This window comes from Tupaia chinensis, unplaced genomic scaffold, assembly GCF_000334495.1.
Source record: "Tupaia chinensis unplaced genomic scaffold, TupChi_1.0 Scaffold000288_2, whole genome shotgun sequence".
NCBI classification, from domain to species: domain Eukaryota; kingdom Metazoa; phylum Chordata; class Mammalia; order Scandentia; family Tupaiidae; genus Tupaia; species Tupaia belangeri.
The window spans coordinates 3,507,251-3,529,013 of NW_006159773.1; the positions used below are offsets into that span (position 1 = coordinate 3,507,251).

The window sequence follows — 21,763 nt, forward strand, 5'->3', positions numbered from 1 at the left end:
TTTTCAGGCTTGACTTTTGGGGGGGGATTCCTAAAAATTTTTATGGCTTAACAACAGAGAAATTGCTAAAAAATACAGAATTTTTCAGAAATGTAATATTATGGTATAAAGCTTTAAAAGGTAAATGTTCATGGATCTCAGGTATATTTCTTCCTGCTCTCTTTAACTCATGTCTCTAGATTCCTTGAGTGGAGGCAGAAAAAGGGAGTATGAATACAGAATATCCAGAAACCTCTAATAAACCAGGCACTGTGTGAAGTCCAGTTGTATACATTCTTATTTAATCCTAATGATCCTATGAGTAAATATTATAATTAGTTTAAAAAGGTGGAAGTTGAATCTGAGAGTTAAAGTAATATGCATTTAATAAAAAAGAAATACAGAAGTCAAACCCAGAAGTACAGTACGCAGGGTCAAAGTCCAAACTTTGCTTCCTCTGTGGTGAAATGCCTTTCATTTGAATAAAAATTCACTGTCTTTGATTCTTCTTTATCAATTTTCCTTTGTTCTACTGGGATATTGAGCATACAGGGAAGCATGAGGGCAAGTTCCATACCAGAGTTTGGACAGGCCTGCGTAGTGCCTTAAGAATTATAAATGTAAATACTTTTTCTATTTTCAATAATCTTTTTATACAGCCTTTATATTTTCAACTTATCTTAAAAGTGGGCAATTTTTAAACTGTACCCTCCTCCCACCCTCAAGTGGGAAACCAAGATCAAGGGTTATTTAACACTACAAACCAGGCTAAGAAAAGAAGTCTTGGTTCCCTTCTAGGACATCTTGCTTTTTTCCCTAAGGTTAGACAAAGAGCATTTTAACTCTCTAGTTATATTTCATTGCTATAATTAAGTGACTTGTAATAAAAAGGTTAAAAATTATTTTTGATACTTTGTAAAAAGAAGTATAAAATTTCTCACCTAGCCCCAGACCCACAAATTCATCAGGAGCCTGATCTTTTGTTCCAGTAAGAGATCCTTCTCTGCCTCGCACTGTGCCAGAAATGTAACGAGGTTTCACTCCAGTTCCTATAAGTTGTGCCAGCTCCAACTGACTGATGCACTTCAGAATCTTAATTACAAAAAGAAAACATTTTTTAAATTCTATTTTTAAAATATGCTGAAAAATATTTAAATATCTGCAGCTAGGATTTAAGCAGACTACATGACAAATCACTATAAAAGCTAAATGGATTTATTATTCTAAATGTACTAAAATATTAACTCCCCCAAACACATAAGCATGTCAGTAATATAATATCTAGCATTAGCTCATTTTATAAGCTGAATTGCAAAGCTGAAAATAAAGAAAATGCTTATACCTCATGCCAGGAATTTCCTAAATAATTTCCATCTGTATGCGCCACTGTGATAAGAGTTTTTATTGTGTCAATGTTCTTCTGTTTCATTTCAGTAATACCAGAACTCACTGTAAGTAAGGTAAATCTTGCTAGTGCCTGGACATATGCATCTCTTTCCAGCTATAAAAAAAGGAAAAGGGTATTGATCATTGTAAATATAGCTGACTGATCTCTAATTCTCCACTGATGGATTTGGCTTACTTGTTTAGTAAGTTTTTAACGGACATGTCATGAATTATATACAATACCACAAAAGGCAGATCAAAAATTTTAAGATGATAAATGAAGCAGAAAAGAAAAATTTCTGTTTCTGTAAAAGAGAGATTTTTGCTATAAGGTGTGTGTGCTCGCCAGAGAGACCGAGACAGAGAGAAAGCGAGAAATCACCCCCCAAGGGGATGGGCATGGCGCAATCCCTTCTCCTCCAGTCTCCTCTAGGGATTTTGGGCATATATGCACACGTGCCCAGTTGAAGCCACTGGGTTTGGGACTCGAACCGTGGTCTACCATGTGGGAGTCCAGCAATATAACCATTATGCCATCTGCTGGTCCCAGAAAAGACAAATTTCTAAAATCCAACAGAAATGAAGGTGTCAAACCAAAAGGAGATTTTAGTGATAACAAATGAATTTAAACAGTGACATATACTTCCATTTCAAGTACTGTGTGGATTAGCAGAAATCGGATTCATAAATTTGCTTTTTCTCTATAGCTAGGCTATACTTTCTAGGCCATATATTCATAATTTAAAAAAAGAAAGATTTAGCTAAAATTTACCCTCAGAACATCTAAATTACTAGAAAGGGACTGCTTTCATGAAAAATTATGTACTAAATTATTCTGTTCTCTATAACATAACTTAGTCTTAAGTTATAAAGTCACACACTATATATATAAAATATATTATATATATAAATAAAAGATGTTAATCAATAAGAACAAGTAATATATTTAAATAAGATTTTTAAATAACATAGGAATTTTGAATCTGAGAAACTTAATATAGCTAATATTTCTATAGAGAAACAAAATTGCAACCAAAGTTATTGTCATGAACTTTGAACAACTCAGTAAATCATCTTTTCCTTCCTAGAATCTCAGAAACTCAAGCATTAAGATTTACTTAAATTCTATCACAAATTTGAAGTAAGTTTTCAATAAGTACGATATAAAAATTACTGTAATATAAATCACAGTAATGGCCTAAGTAATCGGGACTTTCTAGACAGGCTACAAAGGTGAAGTTCTTTGTTACCTGAATGCTGAAAATGCAGGCAATTCTGATTGCGCATCTTATACCTTCGAGGCAAAGAGAGGCTACTTCAGTATCATCACAATCCTGGAGACCCACACTGAATGCAGCTAGAAAAGGTGTCCAAGCCAACTAGAAAAATTAACAATTTTACAATTATTATGATCAAGTTATAATTAAATTTCATGATGATATTTTATTATTAATACCTATATTAATACTCCCCTATATCATTATTTTTCAAAGCTTCAGACAATACAAGACGTGAGGAAATCTTGAAAAAAGAAAAGAGGATCTTGACACAGTTATCTAGAAAGTTTTCATAGACAAACAGGGAAAACTATATAATGCTGCCACGGCTTAAATAAATGGGAGAGCAATATGCCAGGGCTTAAATAAATGGGAGAGGACCATAGGCATACTTTATGAATAGATGTTTAAATTATTGACAAGAATCAAAAACAGAACAGTTAATATTCATAAACAATATTAGCTTTACCCTGATTTTAAAGTTCATCTCTTTTTGTAAAAACTTTGGCCTTTTCAGTATTTTCTTTATGGACCTCTCTATTTCCAATATAATCCTTTACATAACTGTTCTACTTGCACCAATTATATTATTCTGTTTTTGTTAAGCCTGCTCCCTGTGGATCATTTTGCCAAAAGTCTTTTTTAATAGTTACAGTGAGATGTGATGTGATTAGTATCTCTGGTTCCTAGTTGGACAGGATTTTAAAAAATTAATTCAATAAAATATTTTTCATTATAGGCTGTATAAGACAACAATACTTGTTAAAAATTTACAATCAAAATTCTGAGTACCTAATAAAGTTGCAATATAAAACAAAAAGACCTATTCTTTGACTAGTAAAAACCCTAACATCAAAATACAACTTTAAAATGTCCAATGTCAGAATACGCATTGCTTTTAGTAAGTCATCAACTATAGCTATAAAGACATATAGACGTAAAGATGGAAAATGTTTATACCAGTTTACCGTAGAAATGATAAATAGAATTTTTAAAAGATCTATAAGCTTTTAGCATTACTAAGGAAAACAGAATAACTCAGAACTTTGCTTCTAAACTTCAGAAACTTTAGAGGTAAAATTTTATAATCTGTAAACAAAGAACATAAGTCACAGTATTAGGTTCTAATCCTAGCTCTACCACTTATTTAATACCTCTGAATCTCATTTTTATTCATCTATAATACTTGGAACTGTCACTACAGACAGATGCCATGAAAAGCATGTGAAGCACAGTAGTTATAAATTACAAAGTACCACATCAAAGTGTAAATGACATATTTTATTATAGAGAGACAGTACATCTATATGGAAACCTGTATTTATTGTATGTTATACAAGAGGAAATATAAATGCTTCTTACATGCAGTGAAAAAAATGCCTAAGTCCATTAGGAATCAAAGAGAATGATTTCTCCTATCAAGTTACACCTAAATATTAAGAGGATGGTGAAACCATCTACTCATAACTGTATAAACCTTATATACTGCAATTTAGTAATACATAAAAAGGGTCTTGAACATATATATCCCTATTATAATTATACTCTAAGAATTCATTATTCATTCCTTCCCCCAGCCAATGTTCATTTATTGAGCACTTTTCATAAGCCAACAACTATGCTAGATACTAGGAAAAGTGAACAAACAGTCCTTTGCTCCACATACAAAAATGATATATTAGAAACAAACAAAAATGATAAGTATAATGAAGTAAAACTATAGCATATTGTGAAAGAGGGCCTAATTTAGATTAGAGGGATCATGGCAAAACTATCTGAGAGGGTGACATTTAAACTAAAAATGACTAGGGCAAAGAGAAGCATTTAGACGTGGACATATACAAATATGCTAAAGAGAAAAGAATTTAAGACATTCTGGAAACTTAAAAGTCCAGTGTGACTGACTGCAGTAAAGTAAGAGACAGAAGAGATCTAGCAGTGATGCTGGAGAGGACAGAGGAGCCGACAATAGGCCTACAGACTCCTGATTGTGTGTTAGGTTTCACAGAATCAGGAAGTCAATGAAGGGATTTAAGAAAGATGGTAGTATAACTTTTTTGCTTTTGTTTTAAAAGACCACTTTGGGGCTGGCCCCATAGCCTATTTTGTAAGAGAGCCAGGTCCCAGATGTGAGTGAGTGAGTGAGTGTGTGTGTGTGTGTGTGTGTGTGTGTGTGTGTTGCAAATACCAATGGGATAAAAAATAGAGAAGGGATTGAGGTATGATCATGTCGCTCTGGGGAGCATTTTCTCACTCTCTGGTGAGCACACAACCTCTACATGCCCTCTAGCAATTAAAAAATAATAATTCTGGCCTCTGTAAATGGATGTGAGGCATGCAAAAATAGACATGAAGACACTAGTTAGAAGAATACCACAGTAAACAGAGAGAGAAAAATGAGGGCATCTGAAGTATGGTGGTGGCAACAGAGATGGCAGTGAGGGAAAAGATTTTCAATTCTAGCTTGGAGGATGTATAAAGAAACTACAGCTAATCTGGATAGATCATAAAAACTATTTATAAACAATTTTTACAGCAAGATACAACATTTTACATTGGCCTAATTACAACTGATTTAAGAAAGAAAAAGTAGGGCTGGTAGTGGCACACAGTAGTAAGGCAACATGTCATGATTCTGAACCCATGTAGGAAGGTCCCAGGTTCATGCTGGAGGTCTCTCTATATACAGTGGGTTTCATGTGTGCCTATGATCTGGGCTAGCTGAGGCTGGGGACTGATAACAGCATGAGGACTCTATTGGGTCTGCTTGTTTCTCTCTCTCTCTCGGAAAAAATTAAAACAAAATTAAAAATGTAAAATAATTGGGGTCAGCAAGTAGAGCAATGGTTAAGGTGCTGGACTCCCACATGGCAGACCATAGTTCAAGCCCCAGACCTGGCAGCTTGCTTTCTCACTTTCTCACCCTCTCTCTCCTCTCTCTGATTAGTGTATATATCCTAGAAAATTAAAAAATAATAATACTACTAAATAAAAGTAGATGAATAAATACTTTTTTAAAACGTAAAATAGTAGTACATAAACACAGAAACCAAAGTCTTCTCTGAGTGAAAAAATAATATCTGGTTCTGTTTTTTAATTTTTTTTTTAAGTTATCGTAGAGCATGTATGCTTGCTGGAGAGAGACAGTGAAAAGGAAAGTGAAAAATCAAGCCTTAGGGGGATGGCAATGCTACAATCTCTTCCCCTTCATTTTCCTCTTGGAATTTGAGCATGCACACACATGTACCCAGCATGATTTTTAAGCTACCAGGACTGGGACTTGAACTGCAGTTTACTATGTGGGAGTCCAGCACCTTAATCACCATGCCACCTGTTGGCCCCTTTATTTTAGTTTTTTAATCTTCTATTCTGTGTTCTTAAAAAAACAAAAACTGGGGAACCAGCAGTTAGCGTAATGGCTATGTCGCTGGACTCCCACGTAGTTGACCGTGGTTCATGTCCAGGACCCGGTGGCTTAAAACTCATGCCGGGTGCGTGTGCGTGTGTGCCCAAGATCCTGAGAGGAGAATGGAGGAGAAAGGATTGCGGCGTGACCATTCCCCCTGGGGGGTGATTTCTTGCTTTCTGTCTTTATGTCTCTGTCTGGCTAGCGCACGCGCCCTACAGCAAAAACCTCTCCAAAAAAACAAAACAAACAAACAAACAAAAAACAAAAACAAAAACTGGAATATACTTTCCCCACTGTCCTTTTTATAACTTAACGAGACTATCCTCTACTGCCCTACAATCTTTTACTCATTCTGGAATTTGGAGAAAGGATAGAAAAGAACAGGAGAGCAAATAAGAAATCAAATTTCAAATCAACTCACACACAGAAATAATGTTCTCTTTTGTTCCTTACCCTACTATCTGGGCTGCAAACATACTCAGAACTCTTATGTTAATGAGCAAAAGCCTCATGATCACTCTGAAATCTGAGTTAACTCCAATGTAAGTGCAACTTGCACTTAGAGAAAACTGATCCAAGGATTAGTATCATACTCCAAAATCTTTCTGTTGTTTATTATTATTATTTTTTTAACTAGGGCATGTGTACTTGCTGGAGACAGAGACAGAGAGAAAGTGAGATATCACCCCTGGGAGGATGGCCAAGCCACAATCCCTTCTCTTTTTTGTGTTGGGATCTGGGTAGACACACACGTGTTTTTAAAGCCTCCAAGTCTGGGACTCAAATAATACAGTTGGCCATGTGGAATCTAGGGCCTTATCAACCACACCACCTGCTGGCTTAAAATCTTCCCATTCTTAATTTCTGATTACATACCTATTAATTTCTTACAATGCATACATCTCATTCTCATTAGTTAAGAGAAAATTTATATCTACTATGTACTATATACTACAACAATAGCTTCTGATGTACACTAATATACTTAACTTAAAAAATATGCTGTACATTTATATATGAAAATGATATATAAATGTATACTGCTACCAAGAGTTACTAGTGACACTAACCTTAAACATGGGCCTCACATGCTCCAAGTGTGTTGCACTTGTGAAAGGTGCCTGGACATGGCTCACAGCCTCCATGAGTGCTTTAGCTGTCTTGGCCATCTGCTCCATTTCCAAGTTATACAGAAGTCTTCTTTGCTTTTCACTGGCTACATCTGAAAATATAAACATAACAAAAATGTAAAATACAAAGCCTTTAAAAATGTAATTTTGATGTTTTACTATGAAATAATAATCACCATCAATTAACACTAATTCAAATAATCCTAAGAAGGCAAACATAAAAGGTCACATAAGGTATTATACTACTTAATGAAATATCCAAACAGGTAAAACTACAGAAACAGAAAGTAGACTAGTGTTTACAGGGTCTGAGGTTGGAGACGTAATGGGGAATAATTGCTAACTGGGTTCAGGGCTTTACTTGTGAGATGATGAAACTGTTTAGAACTAGACAGAGACAATGGCTGCATAATATTTTGAATATATAAATGCCACTGAATTGTTCACCTTAAAATGGCTGATTTTATGCTACGTAAAATTTATCTTAAAAAAAAAAAAAATCCTGGACTAGGAGTCAGAGGATAAATGGAAAACCTATGAAAAGGGAAAGAGAATAGGTACAACTGTCACACTAAAATGAGTATTAGGGAAACAACCGATATGTGAGATAGAACAGCAGAAGAAAGGTGAAAAGCAATGGCATTTTTGTACCACATGCTTGAACACCATCTCCCAAATTAACAAGAAAACACCTGCCAGAGCAATGCTAATGTTTTCAGCACAACACCATCTCCTTTTTACCTCTGGTTTCTCACTGATTTCTACCACAATATTTAAAATAAGTCATAGGAAGAGAGATTATGAGGATGTGATAATACAGGGGAAGAAAATTAAATCAGAGGCAGCTACTTAGGTTAGAAAGTAAAGGCTCGAGGGATCAGCAGGTGGCATGGTGGTTGAGGTGCTAGACTCCAACATGGTTGATCACAGTTCGAGTCCTGCTTGCTTTTTCACTCTTCCTCCCTCTGATCAAATTGAAAATAATAGTAATGATGAATAAAATTAAATAAAATTCTTTTTAAATAAAGAAAGTGAAATCTTGATCAATCTGCTTAACATTATAAGCAGAGTTGAAAATAATATAAGCCTATAAATTATTGATTGATGTTAGACTAGAATAAGGGCCAAGAAAGCCTACTTTAATATTTGGCTTTGATATTTAACTTCTTTGGCTTTTAGGGGCAGGGACTGAAAAATGTGTTGTTGTTTTGTGGCATGTGTGGTATTTTAGATAGGATCTTACTGTGTCACAATTCTACTGCCTCAGCCTCTCCAGTAGGTGGGTCTTCACAGGGGCATATCACCAAGCCCAGAGTTTTAGAGTAGCTTGGGAATCAAACCTGGGCCTTCCCCAGGGCTTCAGGCTGCCAAGCAATGATTCTACCAGCTGGGCCTGCATGAACATTTTTATACTACACTCAGCTCATAAATTTGGATTCTCTTTCTCAGTACCTAGTGACTTATGTTTCCTCATTCATAAAATGAGAATTTACTGAAACTGCTTGGGATGTAATTCTCCACAGTATTATAAAAGATAAGGTCTAAACCAAGTAGTACTCTATTATTCTTTTTAATATATCTCCCTAGCCTCTGTTTTTCATCTTATAATTTTTTAACTTTTAAAAATATACATACTATAAAGCCTTAGTGCTTCTCTCTTTTTTTTTTTTTTCACTATAGGGCACGTGCACTCGCCAGACAGAGAGAGACATAGAGACAGAAAGCGTGAAATCACCCTCCAGGGGGCATGGTCACGCCGCAATCCCTTCTCTTCCATTCTCCTCTCGGGATCTTGGGCACGCACGCACACGTGCCCGGTGTGAGTTTTAAGCCACCGGGTCCGGGATGCGAACCGCCGTCGACTACATGGGAGTCCAGTGACATAGCCATTACGCTAAACTGCTGGTTCCCAGTGTTTCTCTCTTGTCAGAAGAATTTTGTTGCTACAATCTGTTTAGGCTTGAGATTTCACTTTCAAGTGAAAGTGCTCAGAAAGGCAGGAATCCTCTATGCTACTTTTGCATTCTTGAGTCATTATCCTCACCTCATTCTTCTAGTCAGATCTGAGCTCTAATGTAATATCCACTGTCTACATGTACGTAGCATCTAGAATGGCACTAGACCCACAGTTGGCTTCTAGTGTTGGTTAGAATTAGGGACTTTATAGTGGCAAAATCTGTGCTGTCTGAAGTAGTGATTTCCAATTCCATTAGCTATCCCATCATTGTTATTCCCCACTTTCTTCAATCAACCCTGCGTCCAGCTTCCATTTATGTGCAATGATAGATGAACAGAGAGAAATATGTTGCTAGTATGTGTTGAAACAATAGAGGAAAAAAAACCCCGCTAACTGAAGTCTATTAGAGTTGTCTAATTCAACTCTTTGACCTCTAAATTTTCATTAAAACTGCTAAATGGGTAAATATATGTTAAATGCACACAAACACATGCATATTACGTAGCATTTTCTATTACTCATTGGTTGGTGCTATCTTTCTTTAGGACATGATTTTAAAAACTCCAATCAGATCAACAAACTATATTATAATGCTTTCTCATCAAAATATGGTTCTAACCCATAATTATATAGTTACTCTATTCTAAATCAAAGTGAAAATCTCTATTAAGCACTCATATTTTCTTCTTAGTCAATCAGGATTTGATTTGATACTCACTTTGTTTACTTGATTTTGTAGGAATTGTTAGTTCTTTTGTTTCTTTCATTGATATCTTTTTCCCAGCTATTTCATTATAGATGGCTGATAGATACTCTTCGGGAAGGTCTTTACTGTCATTAATACCTCTATTCATCTTAATGTATTGTTCCTTTGTCATTTTATTTTTAACCTAGATATAAAAAGCCATTATAATTTCTAAAACTTAACATAAAAATTTCACTTGCATTTTAAGAATCTGAATATTCATACAAGAAATTTTATAAATACTTTAAGGATAGGAGGTAAAAAATACTCAACAAAACATCCATAAAAAGGAAAAACAGGAAGTCACAGAAAATGAAAGTACTGTAGAAAAGACTCCTTCTGGGGCCAGCTGGTGGCAATGAAGGTTGGAGCAGCTGGCTCCCACATGGCCTACTATTGCAGTTCAAGTGCTGGACCTGGCAACTTGAAAAACACGCAAGCAAGTGTGTGTGTGTGTGTGTGTGTGTGTGTGTGTGTGTGTCCAAAATCCAGTGAGGAGAATGAAGAAGGAATTTTGGTGTGACCACACCCCCAAGGGTGCTTTCTCTCCCTCTATCTCTCTGACCAGTGAGTGCATGTGCCCTGTTGCAAACTAAAGAAAACAAAACAAAACAAAACAAAACAATAAAACAAAGACCTATATATCCATTTACCTTGCTCTGATGTGTGTGTACATGAGTAATTTGTAACAAGAAAGGAGGATGCTGGGATAATGCAATTATTCATTTTGCCCAAAATGTTCTAGTAGTCTCTTAAATGACCATGAAAATTACTGAAAACCTAAAGGTATCAGAAAGATTAAAATCTTACTTAAGAAGCACATAAATGTGTTGCTAATGAATTAAAAGCTGTTTTTATGTAACAGTGGAAGCACGAATAGCTAAAAGTCATTTAAAACCAGAAAACAATTTCTATGAGTCTTCCTAACAATTCTATGATATTAGGTAATCTAGGCAAAGTATACTGATGTTTTGTCTTGTTTAGGAGTACCCTGAACAGGAATGTCCTACTTTATACTTTTTTTTAACTTTATTGATGATAGAGCATGTTCATGTACCATGAGAGAAAGATAGAGAGAAAGAGAGAGAGACACACACACTCCACAGGGTCTTATCACTCTGTGTTCCCTTCCTCCAGTCTTCCAATTGATTGGATTCCAGAACTTACGTATGTGCCTGGCATGTTTCAGGCCAACTGGTCCAGGGATTCTAACTAGTTGTCATGTGGGATACAGCTTCCCCTGGGCAGTACATTACCTCTGTGCCATGGAGTGAGCCCTTACTTTGTACTTTGATATAGATGGTAATCCTGTCACCAAATCTGGAAACTAGCAGTGAAAATGCTGAAAATGTATCTTTAGAAATCAGGATAGATAAAACCTGGAAACTTCTTTCTTCAGAGAGATATTTAATTATGTGGTTAAATATATTCCTATACTTTCCATAAATAATTTAAAGAACTCTAAAGATAAGACTCTCGTAAATTTATGTGAAAGAATATAGAACAATAATCAAGTCATCAGAAGCTTGAACAAATAACTAAAGAAAAACTAGAATATTCAGATACAACATACACTAATTTAGTTCAGATTACTTTGCTCTGTAAGCATATCTTTCTAATATACCAGAAAGGTTGACAAGAGTGCTTTTCGTACAAAAATGTAAAAAATATCACCATAGGGCCAGCAGGCAGCATAGTGGCTGAAGTACTGGTTCCCACATGGTTGACTATGCAGTTCAAATTCCAGACCTGGCAGCTTAAAAATCATGCCAGGTACATGTCCAAGATCCTAAAAGAATGGAGAAGAGATTGTGGCATGGCCATACCACTTTGGGGACGGGGGGGAGGGGAGAGGAGGTGATTTCTCACTTTCCCTCCCTCTCTGGTGAGTGCACATGCTCTATAGCAAGGGAAAAAAAAAATGAACATTTTCAAATGTAACTTATTATAAAAGAGAATAAAACTATCACATTTAACTGATTTTTTAAGTTATTTTGGGCCAGATGATAGCACAACGGTAATGCAAATGGACCCACGTGGAATGATCCAGAGACCTCCCTAAACACACCAGACACATGTACGTGTCTATGATCCAAGCTGGCTAGAGTGGACTGTGGTGTGAAGACCCTATTGAGCAGTGACTAACTGTCTATTTGTGTTTCTCTTATGAAAAAAAAATATTCTTTTTTTATTGTTAATTTGTTTTAGGTGTGATGGTACTATTATTATGCTTAAATAGAGTATTTCTCTATTAGAGATACACAATGAAATACTGGTGAAATAATATGATACCTGGGATTTGCTTCAAAATTATATGGGTGAGGGAAGGGATGTAATTAAAACAAGACCGGCTATAAGTTGATAACTGCAGATAATGGGTATATGAGGGTTCAGTATACTAACCCAAATACACTTTAATTTTGAAACATTAAAAAAAAAGGTTTGTATATAGTGTCTTTCCAGGTTGTGACAAGTGTAATGGAAGATCTATGAAACACCTTTTAAGACTTGAATTTACCTTAAGCTTTATACAGCTACCAATCACAAGACAGACAAATACATATACCTTTTATAGATACCTAAAAGTCTAATTGGAATTACTACCAGAAATTGCTTTAATAAAATGTACACCTCAAGTTAAATACTCCAGTTGGGTGAATAGTTTAACTAAGATTAAAATTTCAACTATTACTCACTGTATTTGAAAGAATGTATTTACTTTTTACTACTTTTCATAAAACTAAGAAGAAAACATACATACCTGTGGACTGTGGAGATCTGTGGTCAGCATAATAATTGAGTAAGCCAAAACATAAGCAGTATCTGCACTAGCAAAAAGGGTTTGTCTGGAAAAATAAATATATCAGGTTATAAACTTTTATTGCTTTATAGTTTCATTTTATGTCATCTCAAACACCGTGGCATCTTTAATTTTCTAAGGATTTATGTTCTATCTCATATTACAAATTTTAATGAATTTGTCTTATTCTTCCAGATGATAGACAATCTAAATTTTCTAAGGGCAGAGAATTATGTTCCATTATTTCTGAATCCCTGAATGTTCCCCAGGACAGTGTCTTAATGTAGCTGATAATCAATAAGCATTTAAAACTTACTTACCCTTGGTTGCATTCTAGGTATCTTGCAGCAAATTTTTCCATTAATCGATCAATCTTCTGAGCTTCCCCTGGAAGACGGAATCCTTCTAGAAACATGCGAAGGGCTGAAACAAAGTCCTTTCCTGAGAAGTCATGCTGGTCCACGTATGCATACATGACTTCTTTATTAAACTTATCATTATCTCCCAGGAATTCACCCACTTGAGTCTTAAGTAAAAACAAAAGATACAAATTGATATTTTAATGGCATGTTATGTTCATCCCATTTCATTTAAGAAGCAGAAAAATATTACATTCATCACATATTCATTTAAGAAGCAGAAAAATCCTTCAGATCTACAAGTTTCTACTATATGGTTAATCATTTCAAACACAAAGCTAAAAGCTAAATGTACTAAATACACTTAAAAAATATCAAGTTTTTTTTAATTCAGAAAATTCAGAAAGCAAAATTTGGTACCAGTAGGTGGCATAGTGGTTAAGGGGCTAGACTCTCACATGGTTGACCACAGTTCGAGTCCCAGTACTGGTAGCTTGAAACTCACGCCAGATGCATGTGCATGCATGCCCAAAATCTCAGGAAGAGAATGGAGGAAAAGGGATTGTGGCATGGCCATCCCCCTTAGGGGGTGATTTCTCACTTTCTGTCTCTCTGTCTCTCTCTGTCTTTCTGGTGAGTACATGTGCTCTACAGCAAAAATCTCTCTCAAAAATAAAATAAAAAGCAAGTTTGTATTATATTTATGCTATCAGGTGGCTGGGAAAGTCATGATGTATTTTTCTGCTTCTATGCAAAAATTCATCATGACTTTTCAGTCAACCCAATATAAGTTATTACAAAAGAATTTTAAAGAAATCACAATATATATTGTTATCTTAAAAAGTGATTTTATAGAATGAAATAAAACAGTATTCTTACAGAGTCTAATCTTTCTTCTTGATGTAAGAATTGGGCAATATCTTCAGGTGTAGTGCCAAGCATCCCCTGTTCTTGGAGGTACTGTATTCCTCTCTTTGGTTTCTTATTAAATCTAGATGACATTAAAGTTAATAAAAATACCTTAAACTATAGCATATTATAAAAACATTTAGAAAACAGTTTATTTAATATAATCAACATATGAATGTATAAAAAAATTGCATTGTGCCAAGTTTTCTTTATTCTTTTCTCCTTAGAAAAGAGTCAGACGGAAGGGCTATCTTTATCACTGATAAGAATCAACTCATGGGCTTTTACTGTAGTATGGTACATTTTTTTTGACCCATATCAAAATAACAGTAAGAAATCTAAACTATAAGACACAATGCATGTAGCTTGAGTAAGGCTGTGAATACTAAACATCTCACATTTTGAATATATATTCTCCTTAATCGTCAAGTAGTCTTGGCTCATCCATCCTAAGATTAGACTGGCACACAAAACTTTTCTCAACATAGCTTCTCCGTGTCCTCATATATCTTATCCCAGCCCCTAAGTAAAATGTATTTGCAGAGTCTATTTCTTCTGCATGCCCTTTACTGGTTTCATTCACAGGAGATCTCTCCATCATGCTTAAAGTTCCAATTCAGGTGCTACCTCTGCTTACAAATCATTTACTTCTAAGTTTTATTACTTTGGAGCTTCCTCACTTGCCACTTAGGCTACTGAAAGAGTTCTTAAATGATTTCCTTATATGTTTGCCCATATTCTAAACAACTCTGAAGGCCACTATGAAAGTTATCTTTTCAAAAAAGAGATCTGATGCTGCTGCTCCTCTGCTCAAAGTCCTTCATTAGCACGCCAGTGCCAAGGACAAGATAAACTCCTAAACATCAAGAATAAGGCCTTCTATTATCTCGATGCAACTAGATTCTCTCATCTCACCTCCTACTCCTCCCCTCCCACCCTGCCCCCACCATTCTGAACAACACTCCTCACATAGCTCTTTCCTCTAGTGCTGATGCATATTCTCTTTCTGTCTAGAATGCTCTTCTTTGTTCTATCCTAATGATTCCCCTGTCAAATTCTAATTCAACCATAGCTACATATGTGAATTAAAGTTAAACATTTTTTACTGACATAAACACAATTTCTGATCCCCATATGCTCTTACTGTAATGGAAGAAACACAATTTCTAAAACTTCTAATATAAAAATGCAACAAACAAAGGTATTTACAAGAAGTAATTAACTGAGATGGCCAGGATATATTTCCTGGAAAAGGTGACTCTGGAACTGAGCTTTTATGAATGATTATATCTTTTATAAACAGCAAGGAAAAATATCCCAGAGGAAGAGGCCGTACTAATGCTCAAAAGTATAAAACTACAATATTATAATAAATAACTCCACGCTGTTGGAACAATGAAGTGAGACAAGGAAGTTGTAGGAATGAAGCCAAGTCCAGCAAATCCAAATCATGAAGGCACTGTATGCTAGCACAAGGAACTTTGGACTTTATTCTCAAAGAGCAAGAGATGGGAGAAACAAAAGCAGACTTTCATTCGAGAAAGATTACTTAAGTTTGAGAAAAGACCCGAGAATGCAAAAATGCATCATAACTTTTCCAACAATACAATAGAAGACCAAAGAAAGACAACCAAAAAATTATACAAGTCAAGGCAAGAAATGATGATGGTTTTGAATTGTGAAAACAGCTGTAGCAGATAGGATAAAGAGAAAAGACTAATGAGATATTTAGGAAGCACAATCAACTGGACTTAGTGACAGATTACATCCAAGAGTCAGAGAGAATAATCTAACTCCCAGGATTCTATGAACAGCTTATAAATTTAGTAACACACTGGGGTGATTAGCCTAAATAAAGAATAAAGAATCAATGGAGTTTTCTGTTTGTCTTTTTCAGAAGGAGTAATGGGGGGTTGATCATGGGGAGACCAGAAATTGGTATATTTGGTTATGGACATGCTGTGTGGCTAGTGCAGTGTATGTCTGATGGAATATTCAGTAGAGATTCTAACAGGTAATCAGACATATGAGACTTTGGTATAAGTGTTTGTTCTAAGAATAACTCTTACGGGCTGTGAGGTATTAGCACACAGATAACTGAAGTAATGACAAAGAACATGATCATTTAGACATACAGAAAAGGGCCAAGAGTCAAAACATTGCCAATTCTAAGATGTATTCAGGAGACCAAAATAAATAAATAAGTAAAAATAACAATACTGAGATGGCATGGTCAGAAAGACAGAAGAAAGAAAACACGGAGCCAGGTGGTGACACAGACATAACGGAACTAAATCTACATGGAAAAGATCCTAGGTTCAGCTCTGGGCCCTCCCTGTATGCATATGCCTGTGATCTGGGCCAGCTGAGACTGGGAGGGACAGCAGCATGAAGACCCTGCTGGGGGGTGGCTATCTCTCTCATATGGAAGAAAAAGGCTTAAAAAAATAAAAAGAAGATAGGAGAGAAAAAGGATGGAGTGGTATCCTGAAAGGAACAGTTGTGAAAAATTCATTGGGAATATAACTACATGAAAGCATTCTTTTTTTTAATTATGTAGTTACTTTTATTTATCATTATCATCATTATTATTAATTTGCTACAGGACACATGTATTCACGGGGGGTGGGGGAAAGGGAAAAGAGAAAAGCAAGCAGCCAGGTCCGGGACTTGAATTGCAGTTGGACATGTCAGAGTCTAAAGCCTTGAACACCACACCACCTGCTGGCCCCAGAGCATTCTCTTTATGGCTATATCAAGCAGAACATAAGTCCACTGGCTGTTTCATTCATCTAGCTTCCCCAAGAACTTACATAACTGGAGACTAGGAAAACCTCTACTTTGAAGCCCTGTGACTACTCCTTATTCTTCAAGTACTTCAACTAGTTATCATATCTTGGCAGTACTGTGTTTAACAATGTTTTGTGAACTTAATGTAGTAGTAGTTTAAAACACATTTTGCCCAGGGTCAGCTAGGTGTGTGGAAGTTAAGGCAGCTAGCTCCTACCTGACCAATAGCACTGTTCAAAGTCTTGGACTCAGTGGTTTGAAAATCATGCATGGCACATGTGCATTCACACCCAAAATCCTGAGAGAAAATGCAAGAGAAGGGACTGTGGTGTGGCCATCTCCCCTGGAGAGTCACTTCTCATTTTCTTTCTTTTGCTCTTTCTTTGGTGAGTACCTGTGCCTAAAGCAAACTAATAAATCAATGCTCAGAGCCTAAGGCTACAGAAAATTAAAGCACAAAATTTGCCCATATTTAGACTACACTCTTGAATACAGGGACCAGTGCCTTCATGGTTCTTGGCACATAGTGACGTGTACTAAACGTGTTTTCTGCGTGACCAGCAGAATTTCAATATGCGTATCTGTTTACACATGCTAGACTGTGAGCTCCTCAAAATGAACGGTTGTTTCATTCATCTAGTTTCCACAGGACTTTGCATAATATCTGGAATGAATAAATTCAACAACTATTGACTGAACAATTAGGATGAAGGAAGTATTGATGGCGGCTTCCTGAAGCAATTTTGTAAGATTTTATAATTTTCTAACAAAGAGTATCTGTACATTTTTGTCAGATATTTTCTCCCATATTAATACTGAAAACACACTTGAATATTCACTAAAAGGCACTGCTTAAAGATCAGGAGGAAATGCTTAAATACGTGAATATATAAGGAGATTTTTAGCAGTTTGTAGTTGCTAGATTCATGAGAAAAAGCCAGAAATTTTGTTTTTATGGCACCTTTTTTTTTTTTAAAGAGATGAGCAATTAGAGAAAAGAAGCCAGCACAGTGGTATTTACACAGGAAATAGTCCAGGAACAGGGCATCATAAAGTTTAGTTGAAAAATGGAGTCCACAAGATCAGGTTCTAGGACAGTAACCAGGTTAGAATGGGAGGTAACTATCTTATCAACATTTAAAAATGAAATTACAATAACAAGAGTAGTACATTTATAACTTAACTGGCAAAAACATAAAAACCTATAAAAGAGCAATGCTAGTAGCTACCAGAAGTCTCATGCTTTAAGTTTTTGAGCTGTCAACGCATTAGGAAATAAAATAGGAGGTTTCATAACTGAGCAAAATGAACAATACAAAACTTAGATGTTCATTGATAAGATGCTATGTATGGGGCAAAATTAACTCACAGACAGCAGTAAGGCATTCCAAGAGTGTATTTGGACTAGCCTACAATGAACAAGGGGAGCTGAATAAGGAGCTATTAGAATTCTGGGATCCTAGAGAACTACCCATTTACTCAAGGTGTTAATAAGAAGAAAATAAAAAAATAAAAATAAATAATCAAAGATGTGTAGAGAAACCCAGGGAAGAGGTGGTGAAGAACTGGTGGAGAGACATTCGATAATATTTCTCCTTAAAATTTGACACTTACAAATCTATCCCTTGTTCTATTATTTCTTTTTGTTGCTTTAGGACCTCAAATTGCTCTGGATTATCAGTACCAGACATCTGTGTACTGTAGCTGCCTATTCCTGATGATGATGTTGACTCCAGAGAGTTTAAACTTCCATATCTGTTTATTGTCTCAGGATGTTTGATTTCACTCATCTCTTGCTCTGAGGGTTTTTCCTGACCTGTAAGAAGAAAAACTCATACAGTATATTATTCCTTTTTTTAGAATTATTTTATTTGACTTTATTTATTCATTTTAATTTGACCAGAGAGGGACAGAGTAAGAGAGAAACAGAGAGAGAAAGTGAGAAAGTAAGCCACCAGGTCCAGGACTCGAACCTCGGTTGGCCATGTGGAAGTCCAGTGCCCTCAAGCCACCAGACCACCTGCCAGCCCCACTCCACTAAAACAGTATATTATTCTGTCAAACAAAAAATGTGAAAGAAAAACATATTTTTGAATAAGCAAGGTACTTTACAGTTGCTTAGATATCTAATATAGATAAACTAGTAGGTGATATAATAAACAATATACTTTGGTATTAAAATCAAGGTCATTTGTATATGTACAGTTTGCACCAGAAAGAGGAATTTCTTTTGAAACTGCAGTGCTAAGTATCCACTGGATTTCTGTTTTCAGCTCATGCCTCATGAGGAACATCTCATGTCCCTCATGGGATTTGTGGTAAGAACATGACTTTAGCCCTGTAGCTATGAGTTTTTTCCTAAGCAAAGTAAACATCAAACATAGATGAACTATTCGACCTTCTTAAATATACTGGCTTTTATATGCTTCTTCTATAATGCACAAGTTGCATAAATGTGTTTCACGTTGTATAATACTCAAAATATTTCTAGAAAGATTTAGAAAGAAAACTAGTTAAGACAACTAAGTTGTAAAACTCATAAATTTTAAGGCTAGTTATTTACCTCAAATAGAATACTTCCTCATCAAATAATAAATAAACAGGTTATGAAACTGGTTTTATGATATCTACAACTGTCTTCCCAAGTGTTCGTCATTTGAAATGACAAAGAATTGCAACTTACCAAGAGTTGTTTGAGAGTTGGGATTCACATACTGATCCTTGCTCCACTCAACCATACACTTCAAAATTGACACTAAACATTCTAAGCCTTTTTTCCGTAGGCTCAATTCCTATGATATAATTCATAAATAGAATAAAAATAAGATATTTTAATAAAAAAATACATGGCTCTTCCTTGGCCAAGTTTAAATTTGAAAAAGTTCTTAAAGTTCTTACCTGAACATTACTCATTCCAAGTTCTTGACTACCCCTTCCTTGTGCAATTTTTGATAGATCATTTACTAGTCTTTCAAATATATTTGCTGCATTTAAATCACAGTCATAATTTACATAAATATCCACTACACTCTGAGCATCTGCAACAATATATTATAAACTTTAATAAAATACAATTATATGAGTACATTTGGCTTTTTAAGTATCTCATTATAGGAAAGAGGTAACAACAAGGATAATTTCTAATACCTGCACAAATCCTTGTCAATGTCTGAATAACCATCCATTTGTGATCAAATGAGCTGGTAGAAGTTTCCAAAATATATAGGAAGATTTCTTTGAAGAAAACCTGTGATTAGAGAAGAAACTTCAGTTTAAGATACTGTTCAGAATTTATATGTATAGTCATTTTTTGAAGACCCAAAAGCTGTAGAGCCAAGATTAGGACCCAACTCCTTTTGAATTCAGGCTTTGAAATGTAGGACTAAACACACTACAGTGAGTGGCTTTGACTTGCACTTTTAGTACCAGCTCTGTTGTGCTTTCGTGTGCCACCACACAGCTGCCACAAAAGTAGTAAATAAAGAATTGGAGTTCTTCTGGGTAGTAATTTCTTGAATATATTTACTATAATTATTAATGTAACTGATGTTTAATTTTTTAACCTTTTCAAAGAGCAATTTATACTTTGTCCATCAGTTACATATTTTTCAGACATTCTAGTACTGGGAAGGCATAACTATTCCCAGACTTAAATGTAACTGATACTCTAATCAACACAACAGAAAATAAAATCTAATTCTCATATGCTGTTATATTTTTCTAATTATTAACAAAAGTGAAAATCTCTACTGTACGAAAATTACATACAAACTATTTCTCAGTACTCTTTTATTTTTAAAGAATTATTTTATTTAAATTTATGTATGTATGTATGGATGGATGTACGGATGTATTTGACCAGAGAGTGACAGAGAGAGGAAAAGTGAGAAAGCAAGCCGCCAGGTCTGGGACTCAAACCAAGGTTGGCCATGTGGGAATCCTGTGCCCTTAACTACCACACCACTTGCCAGCCCCTTTCAGTACTCTTTATATGAAATAACATCAAGCACAAGGAAGTTAATCAAGTTTATGAAAAAAATTTAATTTGACAGCAAAGAATTTTCCAATTTATTTGGGAAAAGTGTAACTTAGGAAAAAATGACTAAGAAACAAAACCGAGAGATTAACATGTATTATGAATCCATAAAAAAATCATTTATAATATAACTGATATCTTCTCCCCTCAAAATGGGTGAGGGAGCCCTGTAATGTGCTCTTCTTTCATAAAACTCAAAACATTTCTATAGAGTAGTTCCGGACACCAGGTGGACTGAGGCTGCAGGCCCGACCCCTCCAAACCTTCGCATATCCCCACCGTTCCTCCTCCTTGGACCCCAGGTTGGTTGTCTGGGACTTTAAGGTGAACTCCCACCTCACCCCACCCCAACCGCAATCCGGATCGAGGCGGCCAGTAGTTCCGGACACCAGGCGGACTGAGGTTGCAGGCCTGACCAACCTGGTCCTTTCACTCATCCTCTGGCCCTTTCCCACTAGCCTTTGGACTCTCTGAATTTTGGTGATTTGAATAGCGCACAACAATTTCCTTTTTTAACTTTGTTTTTCTTTGCTCTTGAGGTGTTGCTATTAGGTCAGTTGGAGGCTCACCACTCCTTAGAAACAGGGAGGACTTTGGGTCATCCAGGACTAGTGGCAACAGTTAAAGGTAATTATGAGCAACAGGTAGGCCAACCATAAGAGAAATCATCAATTTTCTAATCCTGTACAACTTTTAACACTCAGAGATACCTTAAATAAGTTAGGAAGCAACATATAGATTACCTGATGACTAGGAACAATCGCAGAGGCTCAAGAAATATTAGCAACCAACAAAAGGCCTCTCCTTCAAAGGAAATCATCAAGCCTACATCACCCACAGTCAATACAATGGACGTTGTGGACATGTCTGATAACGAATTCAGAATATTTGTAGTGACCAAATTAACTGAGATGGAAGAGAAAAGAGACAAGGAGCTCCAGGAGATGAGAAAGTCCTTTCATGACTTGAAAGAAGAAATGGATACC

General features: G+C 35.7%; 1 protein-coding gene across 1 annotated transcript in view; it reads right to left on the reverse strand.

The window, feature by feature from the left end:
• ARFGEF1 (ARF guanine nucleotide exchange factor 1) overlaps positions 1–21,763 on the reverse strand; it is a gene marked incomplete at its 5' end in the record, with an annotated part of 157,794 nt that overhangs the window by 49,171 nt on the left and 86,860 nt on the right. The window contains 12 exon segments of the mRNA XM_014588595.1: positions 921–1,071; positions 1,322–1,480; positions 2,616–2,744; positions 7,122–7,273; positions 9,857–10,028; positions 12,645–12,729; positions 13,004–13,209; positions 13,922–14,033; positions 18,356–18,557; positions 19,425–19,533; positions 19,640–19,779; positions 19,889–19,988. Coding sequence (XP_014444081.1) covers positions 921–1,071; positions 1,322–1,480; positions 2,616–2,744; positions 7,122–7,273; positions 9,857–10,028; positions 12,645–12,729; positions 13,004–13,209; positions 13,922–14,033; positions 18,356–18,557; positions 19,425–19,533; positions 19,640–19,779; positions 19,889–19,988 — 1,717 coding nt within the window.